Source organism: Lagopus leucura, unplaced genomic scaffold, assembly GCF_019238085.1.
Source record: "Lagopus leucura isolate 7727_CA_CO unplaced genomic scaffold, USGS_WTPT01 Super-Scaffold_100004, whole genome shotgun sequence".
Classification (NCBI taxonomy): Eukaryota; Metazoa; Chordata; class Aves; order Galliformes; family Phasianidae; genus Lagopus; species Lagopus leucura.
In genome coordinates, this window is record NW_024962264.1 from 43,134,635 (window position 1) to 43,159,596 (window position 24,962).

The window sequence follows — 24,962 nt, forward strand, 5'->3', positions numbered from 1 at the left end:
TTCAGCCAGCTGCTTTAATTTAGTTAGCCAACTTCTCAGTTTAAAGACAGTCTCTGCCAGCAAAAGAATATCACTTTCATGTCTCAGTCAGACAAACAAAATACATCATGAACAAAAGTTTTATTTATTTTTCATCTTAGATTGGTTTTGCTTTTATATTTCCCATTCTCATGCAGCAAATGAGATTTGTTTCAGATAACTTCTTTTTTTCTTTTTCATTGTGGCAGTTTGGGGAAAGCAAAAAAGCAAAAATAATTGTGACTATGCTAAAGAAGGCTTAGAGATGGTACTAATAAGATGCATACTATTTCCATCTACCATGTCTGCTTAAAAATGCATCAATTACTAATCACTGAGTGTTGACTTTGCAGCTTTCAGATAAAGCTATCTTTTACTCTCTCTTGCAAAGGAGCCCAAATTTAGAAAATATAAATGATATAAGTATCTCTAAACCTTTACTAAATATCATGTAATTTTGACGCAACTAGGGTGTGTTACAAAAGCTACAGAATTCAGAGAATAGCAAAACAGTTGAAGTTGGAAGGGAACTCCTGAGATCATCCTGAGTCCAGCAACCCCAATCAAGTAACCTGCTACAGCAGATTGTCCAGAATCACGTCCAGCTGGATTTTTAATGTCTTCACAGATGGAGACTCTCCAGCACCTATGGGCAGCCTATGTTTTATCACCTTTACAGTAAAAAGTGTCTTCTCACCTTCAGATTGAGAAACTAGCTGTTCTCTCTGGATCCACTGTTCTTCATCCTGTCAGAGGGCACTACTGAGGAAGTCTAGCTCCATCAACTTCATTTCCATCCAAGAGGGAGGAAATCACACAAACTGACTGGTAAGATCCTCTCTGAGTCTTCTCTACCCTAGGTTAAACAGTCTTTCCTCTGAAAGATGAGAGATACTCCAGTCCTCTAATCTTTTTTGTGGTGTTTTACTGGATTTGCTCAAGGAAGGCTGTATCTACCCTGTCTTGGAACTGGGAGCAGACACAGAACAGGACATACTAGTATAGTTAACTAGGGAATATTGCATATAATCTGAAAAAATATTATCATAATTTTTTAATTAAATTTGACATGGCTATCTGTGGAGCAAGTAAGCTTTTAGGTAGCAAAAGTCATGCTACATTAATGAAACGGATGAGGGAAAGAAGGAAGCAAGAAGAGACAATGATGGTGTTGTTCTCTTTGGATTACAAATGCCAAAGAAAGCCAGATGAAGGGCAGGATATGTCCTCAGGTGTCATGTCAGAGAGAGGACAAGGGAGTAGCTATGAGCAGATAATCAAAGTCTGAGATCCAGTGATTACTTTACAGCTTTTGCTTCATTGCTTTTCCTCTTGTTCTCCTCAGAGGAAACACTTGTAAAGGAACAATTCTACTATAATAGCAGTTAATAGTGACTGCAGTTTCCACTTGCTGAGCACAGCTGAGGAAGACCAAGACTTAAACCAAAGAGTATATGAATTTTTCTTAATTTTTCTTACACATTCTTTAGACATATTTGGCACAAAAAGTGTAATTTGCTGTCAATCAATAGAAATGAAAAATTGAAATTAATGTCAGGAGATAATGTGAGAACTAATGGGACTGGGTTAATTATTCTCCTAAAAACAGGATGGAAATTATTTAGATTAGGTAGTAAGAAAAACAACTATAATTAAAAAAGATTCCACAAAGACTACTAGAGGACAGAGCATCTCTTTATACATTATTAATAAATTTCAATTTAAGGAGCTAGCAAGTTCTTATCAGTTAAAACAGGTAAAATAACCCAAAATATAATGCTTAACTTTTTAAAAAGAATGAAAAAGAGAAGAAAATTAGTTTCTACCACACTTCAAAAATAGCACTGAATGGAAAAACATTAGAGGCATAACCAGGCATTAGAAGTAAAAAAGAGATAAGGCACATGTTAGTGAAAAGCAATACCAGCTTTCCATGGTAGCAAATATAGAAACAACACTGAATGTTTATTTAATCATATACTATAGCAAAACACAATACCTGTTCAAAAGTTCAAAGCTGTTCACTGTGAATGCAATTTCACTTAATAGTACAGATTGCTTTTTTTCTATTCATCATGATTCTGAAGGATACTCAGTAGAAGAATGATGTGTGATTCTGCAACAAATTGAGCCTGACTGCTTCCATGTATGTAACTCTGAAAAACAAAAATAATAATAAAATAAGAATTCAATTGAAAATGACGCAGTTGGGCATATGTGAATGCAAATAAAATCTGTTTTGCAGAAAAATATAGACTGCAGCAGACATAGCTGAACAGCACATACAGATGGATCTAAATTTAGTCAAAAGTAATGTTATAAACAACATTTAAGAAAATCATACATATACACAGGATGTAATACTTAATATAAAACATATAGTTCAGTTATTTTCACACTGCCAAAGTGGAGGAAATTATATGCATTTATTTGCTCAGGACATACAGAGAAGTAAAGCTGATGAAATCAAGGACATGCCTCAGCACAGGACTGAATGAAGTTAAAACTGAAACTTAAAATGCTGCCTTTAATATGTCAGTCTTTTTTGCTCTTAGACTGACTGAAGTTACTTCATAAAAACTATATTCCATCTTTTTCAGTGAAGGTATTCTTAGATCCATTAAAAATCATAAATAAAATTCATACACAAAATGTTTCATTCGTATGAAATTGTAGTAAACACAACCATGGGTGCTAAATTGAATAATTCCAAGTATTCATTGTTAATGAGCTCATTTTGTATGTTGCTTGTTAATACAGCATACAATTCAAAAATCGTTACTGTTTATTTTTTACTAGCCATGATATCAAACAAGTAACAAGGACTGTAAATACATGAAATGAACAAAGTTCTCTCTTTACCTCTACTGTATCAATTACAATTGTTCAATAGTTTGCTGTGCTACCAAATGTGAAATTAAATATACTTTGTTCTCAAAGTATTTTTACACATATTGCACAGATGCAAATTTCACCCCAATTAAATAGACAAAAAAATGCTCACTCCCGATAAGTTACAGAAAAAGGAAACTTCTTGCCCTCCACATGGCTTCAGGGTTTTATTAGTTTGCTTCTTCTAGCTCTAACGTTTTGCTTTAATTCATTTTATCTTGAATAGTTCTGCCTAAATACCATTGATGTCAAGATTCAGAACAATTCCAATTTGAAACGTTCTGACACTTTAGGATACAAAAGAATGCCTTAATCCACACAGGTTAAGTTCTGGTGAATTCACTGTCTAAATATGTCATTCATAAGATACTATAAGACATTTTTTACTCAATGGATGGTTATCTACTGCTTTTAAAATTCAACATATTATGTTCATCCAAATCACTAATTCAAAGCTAAAGCACATAAGAGCTTCATGTATCTAAAGACTCAATCTCTCAAGTAAAATGTCTTTTTTCCTCAACAGGATAAAGATTACTGATCTCATGTGATTACCTCACTGCAGTATGATTATGACAATAAGCCAATCTATATTTCCTGACTTTTTGTCAGGGCCCTTATAAATCTCACTAAGGCAAAAAAGAGTGATATAAAAAAAGGAAGGAAATGGGAACATTTCATATTAAGAAAAAGTAAAGATGAAGTTAAAATGCTCCTTAATAGACTGATCCTTAATCACCATTCTTTGCTGCCCTGTGCAAAGTGGTATGAAAAAGCTCTTAGCATATAAAACCATAACTAGAGAACACAATCCCACTGTCAATACAAATATTCACATTTACTCAATCAAATTCATCTTTGTATAAAATACAGGCTAGATTTAGATTGTTTTATCCACAATTTCCTCCAGCAAGGTGATGAAAAAAACTGCTAAGATTTTGCTCTCTAATGTACTCTGAATCAGTTGCGACCACAGTGCTGCAAATAATGACTGTCACTATTTCTCATGCAGCTAAAGCAATACATACATACATAGGCGTAAATACATTTGCTGGATCTGCATTCAAGTGCACCTAACAGTACACATCTCTTTTTATTGCTATGACACCAAGTTATAACCTAAACCTTCTAATAATTAAATATATACTGTATTTGATAACATGAGGTGAAGTAAAATAAACAATGGACTTTCTGACAGAAAAGTGCAACACAGTCTAATAACACTATGTAGTTAATACATACCTATGCGCATTTTCACATAACCACTACTGGTTGCTGCCTACACATACTCTAAAATCTATGAAAACATGCAGTGGGAATGAAAAGAAATACGCTCTGTGTTTAAGAGTGAACATTATTATCTTCATTTAATAAAAGTGGCTGTTGTATTACTGTTAAGACTATGAATACCTTCTGTATTTGTAAAATATTTAGATAAGAGCGGTCATTTTTATTGACAAGCTTTATACTCATTTTACACTTTTATGTCAGCAATTTAAAACATTGTAACATGATTGATGGAACAGAATTCAAAGCATATTACATACATACACATAAAATAAGCACAGGAATCATTCTTCTCTTCAAACAGTCCACCAACATTACATTGTTTAGCTTTCATCCAAAGTTTTCAATTAGAAATCTTTACCTCGCTCTTCACTAAATTCCCCAAGAAATTGATTTTATGGCTAATGTAAGATATATATATCTCATCATTATTTTTTTTTTCATTTCAGGATTTTCCAGGAGCTGTTTGAGAAGCTTTCATGGCACAAAACACATCAGCAGATCAATCTCTCTAAAGATAAATCTTTAAGAACAAAAAATTATGAAAAGACATATTCTCATTATCAATACTTAGATACCAAGATATCATCGGATACTTAGAAAAATACATGGACTAGACAGAGTTCATTTGCAAACAAAAAGTTTGAATTAAACTATATCAAACAAAATGAAACATGGAAAGGAACCTGCCTAGAAGACCTAAAGCAAAGATTCTACTTTGAAAACTAGATGATGAATATGAATTTCTGGTTAAACATCTCAAAGGGATTGATGTTATATCTTTTAAAATGTGGGCTGCCAAAGGCATAGCCTTGCTTTCAAGGAAGCAGGTGAACTTTGATTCAGTTCTGGAGACTTTATGTGCATATTAAAAAGCTAATAAGAAACAATTGTTACCTATTGCTCTTTCCCCAGAGGAGGGATAAGAATGGCTAAAAGTAAAGCAAGTAGTTATCTTAACTGAGAAAAACCTCACCACCATAGCACAGTTAACTAAGACATAAAAAGATGTCAGATTAACTTAAAAGGGATGTAGAAAGAACATTAGGTGAAATGTTAAATAAATGTTTATTGCCCACAAATACATATTTTTCGTTTTTATTTTATCTTTTTATGTTCTATTCCAAATCTGCTTAGGTAAGCTATCCTTTCAAGATATTTAGTAATAAACTTAAGGTAATCATGAGGCTCCTTAGACTGTTCCCCCTGCCATTATTCTCCAAGTACTCAGAACAACAAGATGGTACATCTCTACAACAGCAGCAGGTCAGTCCAAGGAATGGCACTACATAAGCTGAGAAAGTAGAAGTCTGTTTCAGACTTCAGATAACAAACATAACTTGCATTTAACAATATAATGTGAATCACCTGAGTTTGCCACTGACTGGACCTACATCAAATGGGTAATGTCATAAATGGGGAATGTCATAACCACTGCATGTAAGGAATTACTTCTGCTTTTTCTGCAATTAATTTTCATATCTGTATTCTAAAGAATAGACAAAAGCCAGAGTAGAACATTTTAGAAGATGGAAGACAAGTAGCATACACAAAAACAATGGCAAACAGCTGTTCCTGAAGAGTTTTTCTGAATAGTCAGAACGATGTGGCATTTATCCTCATGTCTTACCCTACAGGTAGATAATAACACTATGAAGCTACTCAAAATCTACAGATTTATTTCTACGGATATGGATTTACACATATGTAATAATAGTTTTATATACCATGATGGCCACTGTCTCGTCAGATTTTGAAACTCATAGCCAACTGTAGCCCATACCTACCTAAAATAGAATACATTTAATGACCACATGTATATATATATATATTATGACAAATCAACTTTTCAATATTTCTCAACCAGTTTTCTCAATAGTTTAATTGTGATCCACAACGCCTTTTAATTGCATAAAGTTCTTGAATTTTGGTCATCTTGAATCCAGATAACTAACATAAAGGAACTTGTTATGTGTGGAGTTTTTATTTTCACAATTCCTTCCCTTTGTAAAATTGCTGAACAACCTACATGCAAGGCATATATTTTTGTGAAATTCTATTTGAGACTACAAACTACTAAGGGACTGAGAAGTAAGATTTCCATTTTTGCTATCTTCTCTGCTTTCTGACACTTAATCCACTTCACATTTGGAAACTCTGTGAAGTCTATCTGGCTGAGAATGCTCTAGGCAAATGCTTTAAATAAACTCATGAATAAACTCAGTATTTTTCTTTCATTTTGGAAGCATCAAGGGGGAAGACCATATAAAGCAGAAGTCCATCAGAACAGACGCAATCACAGAATTACCACAACTGAGAAAACAGCAAATGCTGTGCTAGTAAGATTAATAGTAGACCTGAAATATGAATGGCTAGCTCTTTGAACAACATGCCCTTTTACACCTTTAACATTGTCCTATCTCAGGTTTAATTTCTCAGAAGCAATTTGAATTGCTAACTGAAATAACAATTTAACTAAATCAGGCCATTATGTTTGGCAGTTACAATTGTTTACTAAATGCAAGTTTCTATGAAGTAGTGTTAAATATTTATCTACTATTTGTAAACTCATTAAATATTTAGTGTAATAGAACTGCAGATGGCACATACATATAATCCCTCACTAAGCTATTCAAGGATAACAACAGTATAATACATTTTTAAATTTCCCTAAGTACAGCATATGCTTGCGATACCCCATCAAGACTGATAGTTGTCACGTTCAGTAAATTACTTGAGTTAAATGTTATCTGTACTCTATTCTCACTTTCTGTTAATGCTATATAAATAAAGCAATCAGAAAAAAAAAAAAAGAAAAAAAAAAAAGAAAGAAAAAAAGGCATCTGTGAGTTACACGTATTAAGGCAGTACAGTTAACTTCCAGAGTTTTCCACTGAAGCCAAAACATGATTTCAAGTGTTCTAGCATCCTTTCCTAAAAATAAATGAAAGGGCTGATCTCAAAGTAATGTCTCCTGTTTTGTTACACTGACCCACAACATTAAAGGAGGATGGTGGTGGTAAGGTGGTAGAGATTGAACCTTTCCACTGATATTCTGTTATAATTTGTTGACTTGTGACAGATGGCAGCAGAGGAGGAGTCTGACAGAATAGTGTCTGATAAAAGCTGCCAGCAGTACTGTGAGGAACAGCTTGATTTCACATGTGGCTATGGTGAAGTTATATGAGACAGCCAGTATTCACAAATTAACCCTAGGGAGGACTTTCAGGGCCTTTTGGATAGTTAAATCTTGTGAAACAAGCAGGACTCACAGAACAGTATCAGAAGCGCAAAAGGTGGTGGTTATGGATATAATGAATGGGGTAGATTGCTCATTTGGGAGGAGAAAAGCTAAGAAAAAGGGATAAAGTGGATGGGGGAAGAGCAAGCATGGGAAAAAGGCAAGAAGGGGGAGGAGGAGATTGCTGAATATAAGCAGGATGTTAGTTCCTTTGTCTGACTGAGCCCTGCCTCATCACCACAGCCTGATCTCCTTCCTCAGACAGCTCTTACTAGGACGGTTTTTGTGTGTTTTGTATTCTGTGCATGTGACTGCTAGAGAACTTCTGTCTGGAGGACTAACTAGCTGATCACCTCTGAAACTGCTTGCTGATCTCCTGAAGTGGAGGAGAAAAAAATGCATCTGCATGCTTTATAGTTATATGGGTGGCCTGCTGTGAAACAGCTGTACATCCACATGACAACAAAGATGGCACAGAACTCAGCTACAGACAGACAAATGAAATATTCCGACTACATCTTGTCTACATTAGGTTTACACTATACCCAATCTAAACCTATTTTCTGCCAACTTTCTGAGGACTAAATTCTATTCAACCTCAGTTTTGAATGTTCATGATTTAACACTTCATACATCAATATATCCAAATTTAGATCACACATAGAAGAAATCTCAAGATTAAGACTATCCCCTGCGAAGGAGAACAATCCAAATTCAGGCTAGTATAAATAGAAAGAGGTAAAGTAACACACTAGTTAATTACTGCAAAATAAATTTATAAACTCCACACAAACAGGATAAAACACTATCAATTTGTCTTAATTTAGCACATCAACGTTCAGGATGAAATTCATGAAAAAGAGGAACATTATGCAAAGCTATGGATTACTTAATTATGAGTATGTCTTCAGAATGGCCTACTTCAATTACAGTCAATCAATTTTGCCAAGAACTTACATTAGCTGTAACAATTTGTTATTTTCTCTTAATCTATAGAACAAATAAACAATAATAAGAACACTTTATTACACCAGAGTTCTTTATGTTTTCAAATTAACATCTAGGAGTGCCTTGACTGTCTGCAGTACTTAAATTCTTAAAATGCACAAGTTTTAAAACTATCTCACAATACTATTCATGTACTTTATCGTTGTAAGTGTTTATGCAGAAAACGGTCAACCATGGTATGGAGAAATACTAATTCATTCGGTAAAGAAACACTTCAAGGTCAAACATTAGGATAAATTTTTACTGTTTGTTCTCATGATTATGTATGAATTTCTCCAGGAAGATTCAGCAGAACAGTGAAACACATTCAGGCTCATAGCTTTCAAACTCCTTCATTGCAGCTTCTTGTTTACACATCATGCTATCTAAAGAACAACATAGTTTCACCTGGAGCATGCTCTCTAAAATATCCTTATTACGAAGTAATAGTACCTGTTGAGTTCATACACAGAAATAAGAAGTTTAGCTTAAGAACCTGGTAGGCCATGAGTTTATCTTAAAGAGTTTAATACTGAAAAAGTAAATAAATATTTGAAGTAATATCTCTATCAAAAGTAAAAAAAACATACTAAGTTGTGACTCCATTTCCTAATGAGCTCAGAAACCTGTGACTAATCTAATCATATATTCATTTCCAAAGTTACGACAATGTTCAAATGCTTATTATAGTAATATTTTTTTTAACTATAGATACACGGTAATAAAAAGACATATCTACAAATGATGCTTAACGGCTTCACAGCTGAATGTAGTATTAAAAACTAAATAAATATAAACTCAGTCCTAATTTAAAACTCGATATAATAAATTTGTTTCTGGCAAACTGAAAATATATCACTACAGCAAGAAATGTGCAGTAAATACTTGAAACAGCAGTTTTTTTCAGGGATCTTTCTTTTATTTAAGAATGAAATCAGATGAGTTTAATTTAGCTGTAACCCACAGGAAATAAATTTTAGAAAGCTACTAGCTTTGTGAACATCTCCAATCAAATGAAAGCCAACAGAATGCCGCTCCGGTGAAAATTTTATTTGTTGTGTTGCTAGTATGTACTCTCTCTAAGCAGTGGCTATCCTCTACATGAAATCTAATTGAGCTTATACAAATCAACAAGATGAGGACTAAGAAAACAGTTACAGTGCACACACAAAAACTGTGAGACCTAGACCAAATTACTAGAGGTAGTGTCTATTCACTTAGTAATTCTGTTCAGCTTATGCTCCTGCGTGGTACAAAACAGTCAGGCAATCTAGAAACTCAGCATTGGACCTTCCAAATAAAATTTGTTATGTGTTAACCAATCCCAACATCCTTACTTTGACTGTTAGTTCAGGTGTTGAGATGACCTCTTACCTAATATGAGTGTAAAACATATTAACTATATCGAATTAGGTGGTTTAAATGCTATGCATAATTTCCTCCGTGTTTAAGAAATACACTGAGAATCTTAAAAAATTATGTACTGTAGCTAGGTATAACAATCTCACACAGACTCCTTGATTCACTTGTTAATTAGTTGATATGAGTTATATCTTCCATGCCTGAGCTCTCTGCTGCATTCACTGTTGCCTCAAACCAAAACAGTTCAGAGAAAGCAGCCAGATTTCACAGGACTGGTTAGCTGAGACAGACTGTGCTGGCTGACTTCCACAGAGTCCATCTGGAACTGAGTACAGAATACAATTTGGGTTCCCAAGCCTAGGGTAAAAGTGGAGAGATGCTGCTTAGTTTTGCCATCTAACTGTCTGGGAAAGGTAGTTGGTATAATTTAAGATAGTATACAAATCCTGGTTACTTTATACTACCAAATTAGGTAGTATAAACCAAAGTATAAATTTGCCTCTAAACAGCTTTTATTGTATTATTTGGAACATCTAGAAGTGTTATGAAAGGAATTATTTAGTAGAGATGACCTTGCAAATCAAAAACTGTGAACTCTCTGCTCAGCTATGTAGCTTTAGTACTGAAATTATCCTACTTAGAGAACTCTTTTTTTTTTGTTGTTAGTAATTCATTAATTACTGAATAATAACAAGACAGAAAATACAGCAATTCATTGATGAATCACTGCTTAGTGAATTTAAGAGGAAAAAAACCAGACCTGAACTCTCATTAGGAATAAAATAATTTTTACCTTTATGACATTGAATTCCCAAGTTACCTAAAAGACTGGCATACAACAAATTTATTTTCCCTGAAATGGCATTATAACACACAGTATGCATATGAGAGACTTTAGCAGAAATAGAATTAAAATTTTCAGCATCTTTGAAATAGCATTTTTGTACAGTGAGAAAGTTTACACAACAGACTAGCTGATTGGCTAGTGATGCCTTGGTGATGCTTTGCTTAACAACTTAGCAACTTTTAAATCAACTCATAAAAGGAAGACAAAAATCTCAGAGAAAAATGACATTCCTACAAACATGACTTCAGCCAGAGGTGAGCATCAAATCAATTATATTAGTCAGTTGAACAACTGAAGTTCAAATATTACTATTTGTTTTGGAATATATTCTGCTTGCTTACCACGTGGAAGGCAAACTATAGTCATGGAACCCAAACTTCTAATGAGGAAACCAAAGCAGGAGAATGAACTATGTGATTCCAAATTACTGGAGCCCATACTCAATTAACAGCAATGAGGGAATGTGGGAAACAATCCTGAATTTGGTGTAACTACCTATCTCAAGAACAGTAGATGCAGCCCCTGATTCAGCTGCACACAGTTTAGGGAAATACTAAGTTATTTCAACTATAGGTTTCATAGACTAACAGCAAGCTTCAGTGTAACTTTCATCATTTTTTGGAACTGCACATAATCTTGTGCAGGTATAATGGGTATTTGTATATTTGGAGCATTGTTTTAAATGCTAAGTAACTAGGGAAGGATAAATACTAAGCAGGCATGATTAGCAAAATTAAGCATGAAAACTTAAAATATTTATAACTGTTGTGGGTGGGTTTTTTTGCATTAACAGATCTAAAATTCTGTATTACAGTAAGATACAGTTTAATAATCTAAAGCTTTAAATAATGAGACTTAAACTTTATTACATACTACAGCTTTACAGTATTACATAGTAACATTACTCTTGGGATAAAAAGAACATCTCTAATCCAGCTTTTAAGAAATCTGAATTCAAGCAAACAACACTTGGAGAAAACTTATTTACATTCCTTCTTTAACTTTTTTTTTTTCCCAAGACTTATTTTTTTGTATTTAATCTCTCTGCTCCCCACAACTCTACAAGCTACCTTAGTAATTTCATCACAACAGAAAACCCACATCTAGACTAGAATTTTCTCAATGGAAAAAAGGGTGCATCCTTATTGTCTTCTTCCAAATATAATCTCTCTTATTTAGTCTTTGTTTCAGGTAATTAATACTTACAGCTTTACAAAAAAGTCTGAACAAAAAATTCAGGGGAGAAAATGGATTAGAAAGTAAGAGCTGATGCACTGCTTTTTCACATTCACATCAATATTCTAGAATAAGGCTGTATTTTATAAAAAACTGTTCAGCTGAGTTATTAAAAAAATTACTCTGTATTGCCCAGAGCAATTTTCTGCATGGCAGTTTGGGTCTAGTTAGCCTATTTTATAAAAAGTACTGCTGACATGACATAGAAATCGAGCAAAATGAAGCCTTTACCAGGACAAACTGAGAACAAAGGAATTGCTCCATGTTTGGAATATAAAATTTGAAAGTAGACAGACTTGACAAATAGAAATTTATTTCACAATAACAAATGCTTTGAATCCATGATTTATGAAGGCAGCTGTGGGAGTCACTTATTCAAATTCGTTGTTTAGCACACTGGCAGATATTACCTAATTATTAGAATGTGCAAGAGAGCACATTTTTTTCAATAGATGTGTTATACCATTAAGCATCTTGTACTTCAGCAGCTATCAAATTTATAATGATGTATTTTATATAGTTCTGTTTAGCATTGCAAGCATTAACTTAATATGCTATAAAAGCCTGTAGGTAAAAATTATATGTTATGACACAAAACCTCAGACCCATCTACAGTGCTACACTTAACAAGTATTCCAGCCTACGATGAATACAAATCAAATATTGCTACGGGTAAGAGAAGCTGCAGTTCAAGTTCCTTCTGTCAGCCATCTCTGACTAAGAAAACAAACAAAACCCACAGTCAAGAACCAAAAACTTACATAACTGCAAAAAGCAGTGAAGTTCAAAATGACCAGTACATTCAAGATTATACAGAAATATTTAAAATGCCAGCTTTACTATAGAAGTCATAACTAATAATACCTAAAAGAAGAAAATCAACAGACGATAGAGCTTTCTCAGGTACCCAGGAAAAAGTAACCTGATGCCAAAGGAGAGATTCTGGTAAGACACAACAACTGCTTGTTCATGTCAGACTTTGACAGCTGCATACACAGAAGTTAAAAGATTTTTACAAACATTTGATTGTGAAATTGTAGTACATTTTCAGATTAGGAGAGAATAACCTTAGTCACACTCTACAGATATCAGAAGTTGGTGTTTGATTCAAAGTGCAACTAAGTCTAAGTTCATAAAATTACTCAAATTTTAAATTTTACTTTTATGATACATTTTGGTTTTGGAATTAAAAAAAAAAAAATCAAAACAATTAATAGGCCGCTACTTACTGTTAAGTGATAGAAGGGAGTGGTACAGGACCAACAGTTTATTTTGCACTGGCTAGAAATCTTCTATTTTTGTTGTAATGAACTTCTCAGATGTAAGCTATGAACAAAGACTAAGAATTTACCCAGAAAAATTTTGTTTTGCTGCTTCAGGTTTGAGTAAATCTTACTGCAACTGCATAATTCTAATATGAGAGAAGTAAACATAGGATTACAATACATTAAGCACGCACAAACTAAATTTCCAACCACACAAATCTTTGAAGTTGCAATTGAAGTGATGGTTAGATTTTCAAGTTAGACTGTAGTATATGCTCAGCAGTTTGAAAAGAAATGCCATTAATTTAGGCAAGGTTGGTGAAAAGTAAAACCTAAGATGGCTCACTATTCAGAAGAATATGTTGATTTGCCAATTAAAACATTAAATACCGATGAAAACAACTGTATGGGGCTCACATAGCCATATTTTGTTAGTAGGGGGCTGCAGGGACACTTATATGAGCAGTGCCCAGCAGCTGTCCTGTGTCAGAAATGAGCTATATCCCAACAGCTCCAAAACAAGACCCACCACTGCCAGAGCTGAATCCATCAGCAACACTCACTGTATCACTGGGAGAGCAGATGTAAGAGAAGGAAGAACTAGTGTGCAACAACAGCTGAGAAAGAAGAGTGAGAAATATAAGAGAAGTAGCCTTGCAGCTTGCAAGGTCAGTGCAGAAATAAGGTAAGAGGTGCTCCAGGCATGAAGCAGAAGTTTCCTGCAGGGCAGGAGAAGTCCTTGGTGGAGCAGGCTATCCATGGGCACCACATACAGAAGGTCTTCATGTGCAGCCATGGAGGAACCCATGATGCACGCAGCAGTGGATGTGTCTGAGAGGAGGCTGCAGCCCACAGACAGCCATGCAGGAGCTGCAGCCTTGGGGAGAGGAGTCTTTGGGGGGGCAGGAGGGCTGAGGGAGCTGCCACATTTGGGGACCTGCGCTAGAACAGTCTGCTCCTGATGGATAGGCCCCTGAGGCATGGAACCACCTTGGAGCAGAACTTGGAGGGCTGCAGCCTGTGAGAAACTCACAAGATCAGTTTGGGAAGGATGGCATCCTGTGGGAGGGACTCCACATGAAGCAGAGGCAGAGTGACCGACCACGGAAGAGCAGCAGAGATGAAGCATCATGGACTGACCACAGCCCCCTTCCCTGTTCCCTGCATCACTTGGGGTGAGAAGGTAGAAAAGGTTGGAGGCATTTTTAGTTGGCTTTTAATTCTCACTGCGCTAGTTTGTTAGAAACATGGAAAAAACAACATTCAGCTCCCTACGTTTAGTCTGTTTTGCCTGTGACAGTAATTGGTGATATCCCTGTCCTTATCTCAACTCATGAGCCCTTTTTCTTCCTCTGTTCTTTTGAGGATGGATGCTGAGAGAGACAGCTCATCTCCATCATACTACTATCAGTATGAAACCACTACCACAAAACATTTTTTGTAATAGCATTTGTATGTTAAATGTAAAAGAGCTGTGATGCCTGAAAGAGGTTGAAGAAGAAAGTCAAAAAAGAGAGATCAACATCTCATCTGACAGGGCCACTGAGAATAGGCCAAAACAAACAAACAAACAAAAAAAACCAATAACAACAACAAAAAAGCAGAACAAAAAAGCTAAACAAGCAAATAAAAATCCACAAGATTAATTGCTCACATGAATTTCTGAAAAGCTGATATACCATGAAGGAGACGGTAAAGTAAATCCAGGGAGGTGTTTACGATTCTCAGTGATGTTATGGGTTTAAATGCAAAGTACCACTTTAAAAAAAATGAATTAGAAGAGATGGAAATAGCACAAAGAAACCATAAGAACGTGAGAGAATATTACAGTGAAACATAAACAGAAATAAAATACAAAATAGAGCACATACAAAACTGTTCTCCCAATTAAAAAAAAAAGAAATAGAGAAAAGTTCAAGGTCTGAAAAGCATTTCTATCAATTTCCTCAGGCTAAATGACAGGAAAAAGATGCTTTCAATCTGTGCAGCCTACATATCTGGATAAAATTGACATACCTCCCAAGAAAGCGTACAAATTAAAGAATATCCTTTCTATGCTTTGTATTTGAGAAAAGAATTTCTTTTCCGAACTTTGTTTATTATAAAAATAAAACAAGAAATATTAATTTAACATTAAGAAAAAAAATGTGAGGCCAAATATATTCTGTCAATTTTGTATATAAAATACAAAAATTAGAAATTAGAACTTTTTTGTACCTCTCTGGGGTAAGAACTCATTTGGTGACACTTAGTAGTGGTGAACGTGGGTACTACATATTGAATCTGGCATTACACTGAATAATCTGCTGCCATGAAATTTGCAAATGACATCTGCAGATTTAGGAACAATGTGATATGCTCTTTAGAAAGGTAAAAAAAATAATAATTGTATTACCTATGAAATGCTGTAACTTATGAAAAATAAAAGCCTAGAAGTCTTTGAGAGAATCTTCTCAGTAACTGTGAGTATAGGTACATTTCATCACATGAAGAACCGCAAGCATAGGACAACAGCTTTCATACATCAAAAATAAAAATTTATACTCAGCAAATTAAGGCAGAAATAACTACTCAGATGAAAGGAGAATAACAGTTGAAGGTACTATAGAGAAGGGGAAAACTGTGTATAGTTTTTAATCACATATCATATATAAATTTTTAAATGAAAATTAATGTACAAAAACAGTCTAACAAGCTGATCAAGGATCTGGAAGCCTCATCACTCAGATCTATGGGAAACTTCTTCACTAGCTGAACCTGAATCAAGGCTGAACACTACCCTCAACCTGCTGCACTTCTCTAAATTTAATTAAATCACTAATTTACTACTGAGACAAGCAAATTCTAATGTTGTGTTTCTTACCTTCTCTAAATGAATTACACCAAAACTCAAGTCAACAACTCCCCAAACCCCCAGTATTGTATCAGTTTTCAAAACTGATCTATGCGGGCAAATACTTCAACTTAACAACATAAACACAGTCCAAAGATCATTTCTCCAGACATCCCATCACTTTGACACACAGCTTGTTCCCAGTAGTAGAGGAGCTACTGTTGGCTGCATAATGAATTTTGTCTCCTTTAAAGTCTTTGGACCTTCAGGATTCTTCTCAGTTCTTAAAAACTAATTAGCGATTCTTTTAGCACAAGAGGCAGTTTCTGAAAATCTTTTAAATAAAAGGAAAACGAAGTAAAGTTTTTGCCATCTAGTTTATACACAGTACACAATGAATTCTAAAGCTCCAATTACAAAACCTCGCAATTACAGCAGAATTCCAGTGCTGTGCTATTTGTAAAAGTGCACAGAGGTTTCTTCTGTGTACAGAAAATACTAATATGAAATGTTGATTTGAAAGAAGTCATAGGTGTTTTGCTATGTTTCAAGAGAACCAATATTTCACACTAACAGTTTACTGGACACAGAACTGCAGAATGTCAATATTTAGAAATATATACAGTATGCAATAAGCCATGTAGTTGCATGTTACAAACTATTAAGTAAAATCATTCACTCTGAATTAAAGAATTTTATTTTAACATTAAGTTAGAGGCCGAGCAAGAGAGTGATAAGTAAAGCACTGATTTTTACTGTAATACCCACCTCGACAACGAAAAGAACTGTGATGGCTAGAAGCTACTATGTGTAATGTATGTGCTCATTCTTCTCAATGATTCCAATCACACATCAAGATGAGAACAGCCAGTACTATCTCTCTACTATTTCTCAATTTGTTTGTTGTTTTTTTTTTTAATGATCAAGTAATTAAAATGTTTTTGTGGCTATACTTCCAGCATTTTCATATTTCCTGAAGTACATACACTTGAATTATTTGCAGTTAATTTTCAACTATTTCCTAACTCATGCTTTTATTTTATTAAAAGATGTGAACAAAGACAATAACAACTTTGCACCTGATAGTTTAGATAAAACTTATTAATGACATTACAGCTTAATATTTACATCTTGGTTGTGATCTAGAGTGGTCTCTTTGAATCCCTCTGAGAAACTGTCGCCCAAGCAGTATTCCTGGTTTTAGGCAGTCTATCTTGAAACTACCATTTTGAACAGGTTTTCTAGCTGTAAGTTTGTGCAGCAGTTTTTTGAAAGTTGTAAATTTTAAATATCTGTAATAGCCTGAAGCAAGGAGTTTCACAGCTTTCTAATTAATGTGTAGAACTACATTTTTTGAAGACATTGCCTTCAAATTTAATCAGAATGAACTGAAAATTCGTCCTACTTTCCATGTCATTATTTAACAGACCTCACTCAGATCTGCATGTCATTTGCTTTCCTAGTTAGCCATTATCATTCCACCTACAGAAGCACTTCCATAGTTAAGCTGATCCTGCGTTCTTTCCTGAGCTTTTTCTGGAATGTATTTAAACAGTGCATGAAACACAGAATTTACAGTAGACTGTCCTTATAATTCTAAAAACTGTTCACTCTTTTGACTACTGCATATTTAAAAGTTATTTTAATTTGGCTTTTACAAAAGATCTTATTCCTAAATAGTCTGCTAAGAGCCGATTGTTTTACAGGCATTTAATAGCAAAAACGTTCAAGTGTTTTTTCCATTCAAATCATTTCATGGTTATTTCTAACAAAGCAGTACAATGGCAGAAAACACCCTTCCACAGTTCTTCTGCAGGATACAATTGCTTACCACCTGCTGGCTGAGGCCCAGCCAGCTCCTAGGCAGTACTTCCCAACTCCCAGCCAACACCCAACTGTTCTATAATTTTTTTGCATGGTGCCACAGGGCATGGGACCTCCCTTTTGGCCAATTTAGGTCAACTGTCCTGGTTCGGTCTCCTCCAAGCTCCTTGTAGAATTGTGCAAGACAGGGGACTGCAGGAGTACAAGCTGAGAACCTAAAATGTCCTTGGCTCCATACAGCAGTGCTCAGCAACAACTACAACATGTGTTATCAACATTGTTTTTCTCCTAAAGCCAAAGCACAACAACACATCAGTCACTACAAAGAAAGTAAACTCCATGCCAAGTGAAACCAGAACGCGTGTTTTTAGAAGCTTACACTGTCTTTTAGTGTAAATTACACAACGTTCCATTCTTAGTTTGAAAATCAATTCAGTAAAAACAATGGACTCAATATATCTCTATTGCATTTCCTAAGTTCTTCAATCTGCTTACAAAGATGACATGATATCTTTAAGATTTAAAGATTTTATTTATTGTTTATAAAGAGTATAAGTGAGAAAACTTATCAAATGTAATTGCTAACACAAAAGCTTTATAGCCACCATGGGACAGAGCCAGTAATGTTTCTACCTCTCCTATGCAACTTTCCTTTAGCTTTTACCACATTTCAAGTAAGCTCAATTCATCAAAAATATGCAGCCTCGTTCCTTAGAATACCAGCTGACTAGAATTTGTTGTTTTTGTCTGCAGATCTTTCTTACAGAAAGACTTGAAAGAGGTATGCCTTTGTCTTGCCCAAGAATTAATACCAACTCTTCAGCCTAGAGCTATCAATTTTCTATGAAGAATTAGAGTATAATTATATTTCTTCAACTGTCTATAAAAAGCACATAACAAAAATATGCACTATAAGCTAGTTGAAAAATATCTTTAAATCTTACAGTTTTGGAAATTAAAAAAATATAAACACCTAGATAGAATTCAGAAGATATATGAACATTCTGTGGCAGATTTTCTTGCATATTTAGGTATCACTCTATAGTCATAGTCACAAATCAGTCATGTAAGATAATTCCTTTTAAATTTTATTTTTCTTTTTGCCTACTCTTGACTAGCTGCTGCCAGCTTTGTACATCACTGACTTTTGCTACAAGCTTTTTCTTTTTATATTGAATGTAAAAGTGTTACACATCAGTGAGCCAAAGAAATCTCTTACCCATGTTGAATAATATGTGATTAACATTGCAAACTTTTCTAGAAATACTTGTTCCAGACAGTCTTTAATCCATGGCATCAAATTCCTAGTCCTGAATGTCCTACTTTCAGAAAACACTGATTAGAATCACTGAAAAAGAATATTTCTGGAAGGAGAGTATTCTGGATATTTCAGTAGATTCCAGGCTCATCCTAATAGTAATTCAATACTCGCAACACAAGTCTCTAGATCCACACTTGCAGTGTCTCTTTCAAAAAAGGTAATTTAAGCTGGTTAATAAAACCAAAGAACAACTTCAAATACAGATGCCAATTGTTTAGATATCTTAAAGATGAAACAACTTAATGTTTGAAAAGTTAGACTATGATATTACAAATATTACAAGTAAACTCCTGTTTTTGTTGCAGCATTTGAGATTAAGTTTCTTCCCCATGTATCTGGAACTTTGAAGACAATTTCGCAAAACATTACCTCTTACAGAACTGAACTGCTATCTGAATTGGATCTCTTTAAAACTACAATAGTAGGATTCAAACTAGTAATGTATGTAGAGCAATATGAAAGTATGTATTTCCTAATAATACTGCTTTAAGTATTGGATGTAAGTACCTTACCTATTTTTATCTAATTATCTATTTATTTTTTTCCTAACTCGAATTACTCCTTTGGCATCAAGAGAATTGAGAAAACACTTATTAATTCCTCCAATTATTTTCACTTCTTGAAGACTTGTAGATTGGCAGGATAAGAGAGAAGGCAACTGAGAACAACTAAATGGAAATGAGAAAAAAATTAGTCCTTGTTCTGGAAGATGGGTACTATAGCCTGACCTTTCACATATTAGAAAATACATTTTAGCAGTGATACAAAATCTCCAACACTGAAATTTCCCACTGGTAGAGTTCTTAGCACAATATCCTAAATTGATTTAATGGCCACTGTATGAACTCATCTGGAGTCTTACGTTCAAAAAAAAAAAAAAAAAAAAAAAAAAAAAAGTGTTTATTATCAGACTCTTGAGTGATATTAACAGGGAAACATAGCCAACTTTGCACAATACAGGATACTGTTAATACCAAATGAAGATCTATGTTCACTACTGGTTAGTTCTTATAAAATACAGAATATTTTTTCTGATGCTGAATAAAATAACCTAGCTTTCAGCTGAGATAAAGCTTTATCTGCATAGAATTTTCTAGGCATTTAGCATATTTGATGATTACTTTATTTTAATATTTACAGTGACCATTTTCATACACCTGATATATATGAGATGGTTACTGAAAGCTAAGCACTGATACAACTGTCAGTTGTTATTTGCTAACCTCTACATCAGAAGGTTATGGATGAGAATTTACTCAAGTAAAACATAAGTCTTACTTCAGAATACCTAGCTGAAGTAAGGATTTCAGACTACCCAGATCTGGTAACAAAGATAACATACAATTCTTATTGAAATGATTTTAAATGAGTTAGTAGACATATGGCTAACAATAACTTACAAACAAAAGCAAATAAAGAAAATCTTTACAGTTCTCTGTCCACTAGTAGTGATTAAGTCCTCGATTTTAGTGTAAGTATTAGCAAGTTTGAAGTGAGCCACATATAAAAGCTTAGAGTTATTGTATTACCATGCACATTTTGCACAGTGCACTGAAACGCATTCAGATTTTTCTATGTTAGTAAACACATAGAAACCTAAAAATCAATACATGTAGGATAAAAGTAAGAAGTGCATTAACTCCAGTTCAAACCAACATACATTCAGTGATTAAAATATTGAGTTTACATGCATTATCAAAAAGAGCATAAAAACCGTAGTCTAGTCATCATAAATAATGCTATTTGTATATGATATAGTGGGTATTTATTCTTTATGTTTATATTCCAGTGCTAGACTCTAAAGTTCTAGCAGGCTGATGATTTGATCCAAGGTTTACATCCCAGAAATAAATGTAGATTTTAATGTCAACTTCCAAAAAAAAAAAAAAAGAAAAGAGGGTGGAGATGTGTGGGGGTAGAAATGTATTTAAAAACCACTTTTTTTTAAAGAAAATATTCACAAATATCTGAGACATATAAGAGTAGAACTTTATACTGAAACAGCCCAGATACAGTTCAGAATTCAGTATTTGAAGTCTGATGTATTTATCATTATACTAATATCTAAACTGTATTAAAAACTGCATTTCAGTACACTCAATGAGAAATTGGCTACACTATAAGAACACTGATAATAGCGTTATCTCTTCTGTTCCAGTGAATATAAGCTCAAAGAGGAAGCTTCCTCTATTGACAATTCAAAGCCTTCTTGAGTATTCACATTATGACTCTGACACTTGCATGACTGATAAGAGACAAAGTCAGAAAAAGTTTGAAGGTTAGTCTTTTGTCTCCCTCAAAACTAGTATTTTTAATACTATCTAGCAACCCTTTTCTAGCAAACTCTTTTGAGAAATACACTATTTTTTTAATAGATATTAAAATGCAATTTCTGTATGTTTGAATGTGTCCTATTTCACTTTTTTAAGCTGGACAAATTAAAATCATCAGGAATAACAGAACCATCTTTTAAACTGAAAGGAGAAATATTTAAATTATTAAATATACACATATACCTATAAACTGAAGTATTTGTTAGTTCTGTTAGAAGATTGAGCTTTTTCCTTTATGTCTATGAAAGAATTTTTATTTCTTGGAGTAATAAATGTTATCCTTTTATAGTTCAGTGTATTACGTTGTTTGCAGTTAAGACAAAGAACAACTAAAGTAGCAGCAGTTGTTACAGTCTTTCCTGCTCAAGGACTGGGGATCACTATTTGTCTTTGTGGCATTTCGTAATTAGCCCTTCATCAGCAATTCTGAAGACAAAAGGAAAAAAAAATCACCCCAAACAAAACAACAGTCAGAGAACACAAAATATTACTGTCTGCATCACAACCTCAGAGATGCATAGGAACAGCTCTGTAAGAGAAGCCTAACATAGATGATGACTGCAGTAGCTGCTAAGATAAATGTTGACACATCTCAAAGTTACTTCTAGCTGTGCTTTTTATATACACATACATCAGCAAGAAACAGATGAACATTCATTTGAGGAACTATTATCAGAGCGTATATGGTAAAATGTAATACATGCCTCGACCCGGGAACAAATCATAGAATCATAGAATCATAGAATCACCAAGGTTGGAAAAGACCTAAAAGATCATCCAGTCCAACCGTTCACCTATTCCCAATAGCTTCCACTAAACCATGTCCCTCAACACAACATCCAGCCTTTCCTTGAACACCCCCAGGCTCGGTGACTCCACCACCTCCCTTGGCAGCCCATTCCAGTGCCTGACCACCCTTTCTGAAAAGTAATACTTCCTCATGTCCAGCCTGAATCTCCCCTGCCGTAGCTTGAAATACAAAGCCATGTTTGGAATATCTCCATGAACTGTAACCCCCTGCTCATTATCACCCTTCATATCAGAGGAAATACCAATACTTGAAGACAATCATCAATACTAATGCAAGGATGCTTATGTTTAGCTGCTGCAGACTCCCAGGCTATTTCTATGAGCAAGTAGTGCCTATTAATTCTCAGAACCTACTACCCAGTCTACATATTTCAAGTGGTTTTACTTCACAGTAGTTTCTCTCTGGTTCTATGGACTGACAGAAACAGCAGCAGCATGAAGTGTATTGAGTGAACTCCTGGAGTCCACCTTTTATCTTCATTCAAAAGAAACACGTTCCATGAATCCTGTGTAATGACAACCAAATCACAGAATCATGATTCAAGCATATAAGGTGGAAATTAAAGTGATTAAGGTGTTCTAATGAGCACTCCTTATCTGAACTAAGTACTGATGCAGAAAAATGGAAGTGAGAAAGTAATACACTGAGCTTCAGAAGAACATTTCAGGCCCTGGCGAAAGAAAAAAATTTCAACATTTCAGCAGATAACACAGGCTCCATTCATGGTGGGGGATTTCACAAAGCTAACAACTGAAAAGCATTTAGAAAAAAAAACTCCTTATTATAGACATAAGACTAATTTTCTACATAGCAATTGAAATAGATAGTAATAACAGCAGGCATCACTGACATGTATGTGATAACTGGCAGATCATATCTTCAGTCGGTAGTTCAACAAAAAACAATACTGTTTTAAATACAGTTTTCATAAGAGAAAAGGTATTGTGAAGTCGCAGGAAGTATAAAAATTGCAGAGAAAATGATCCATATTAATTTAATAAATTAGACTAAAAGATGAGCAATAACCCGATTTCATTTTTCAAAAGAGGTCAAGTGAAATGAAAAATTAATGAGGGAAGTCATCCATACTAGAAAATTTGGTGAACTGAATGAATCACAAACTAACAGTTATAGTTCCTCAAGCTACCTTGCATCTATATCAATTTAAATAAATAGACAGATAGATAGATAGATAGATAGATAGATAGATAGATAGATGAAAAGATGATTCAGGAATGGATTGCAGACCTTGCTAATTAATTATCCCAAAAGGAATAATAATGAACCTTAGGGAGAGTGGAAAAGAGACTGACTAGCAAATACATTTCTTTCCTAAAAGGTCAGAAAGCTTGCAGATAAAATGAAAGTTGTCAAGAAGTAAGCTGAGGTGACTCTGCAAATGAAATGAAAAGAGATAGCTCATATTTCAACCACTGAAACAGAGAGCAAGCAAAGAAGTTAATATGCAGTAAAAAGTGATAATTACCTAATTTTTGAATTCCATTTTCAGCAATGCTACTGATGAATAAAAGGCAGCCAGAGATTTGCAGCTGACAAAATACATCTATGCCGTGCTAATGGCAAACTAAAAAAGCCTAATTTCAAATCTAGTACCTTAAACCCTAAAAGTAATGTTATTTTTTTATATATTTATCCTGAGTCTATCAGAGTATGCTAGTGTGTATCTATGGATTAGCATACATGGAAAACACATGGATTCCGAAAGCAAATTTAGCTTTCATTAACTTGAAATGATTTTGGATGAAACTGAAATAGAGAACAATTAAATGTATGAAGGAACATGAAAAATGAGATGAAGTAATTATTCCAAAGAAATTGAGACCATATTCAGCAGACAAAATATGTTTCATAAGGCAACTAATCCTCTTGACAAACAAACGTGGTATTACTTTTCTAGTCTTTAGTAATTCATTCTGCTACATTTAAAGGTAGAAAAATGGGTTTAGAGCAAACATTATAGAACACTGAATACCTGGCTCAACTGGGTTTTAGAAATATTTAACAGAAGCCCACATTTTGAGACTAATTTATTATGTATCAAGTTGATGACATGTAAAAAAACAGGTACTAACAAATTCAGCCAACATCAGAAAAAAATGAGATTTAAAAACAACACTACATTACACAGGAAGAAATGAAAGCTATTTGCTTGGGAAGTAAGAAAATTTCCACAGATTATGTTCTCACCTGAAAACAACTGAGAAAAGTGAGTATAAGCATGTTCTTAATTATTGTGATTTGCCCATCAGGAAATTAAGTCAGATTCAGGATACAAAACATACTTGCAATATATTAATATACTACTCATCACCTCTAGTGAGGATTTGTCTATAACGAACAGGAAGCAAGTAAAAAGAACAAAATACTATTTTATCAGAAAGAAGAATTTGTCTAGGCTTTAGAAAGTGAAGGCCAATGGGAAGGGTATCTATAAATGTACACAAGAGACAAGAAGGAACTCAACTCAGAGGCAAGCAATGACAAATAAATGGCAAATCAGTCAAAATTTTTCATTAGAATACAAAGTGCTACAGTAGTGCTCTGAAATGAGTGTGGGAACAAATCCTAGGTTTAAGATTTTGATAAGATGCACTTGCCCATGTCTGGTCATACAAGGCCCCACCTACTTCTAAGTTCTTGCACACTTAGAATTACAGGGCTATAAGAAATGGATGTTAATGTTA

General features: G+C 34.2%; 1 protein-coding gene across 1 annotated transcript in view; it reads right to left on the reverse strand.

Moving 5' to 3' along the window:
• Positions 1-24,962, reverse strand: part of TUSC3 (tumor suppressor candidate 3) — a 107,974-nt gene that overhangs the window by 19,812 nt on the left and 63,200 nt on the right. The window contains exon 7 of the mRNA XM_042872123.1: positions 2,111-2,174. Coding sequence (XP_042728057.1) covers positions 2,111-2,174 — 64 coding nt within the window. The remainder of the gene's footprint in view (positions 1-2,110; positions 2,175-24,962) is intronic.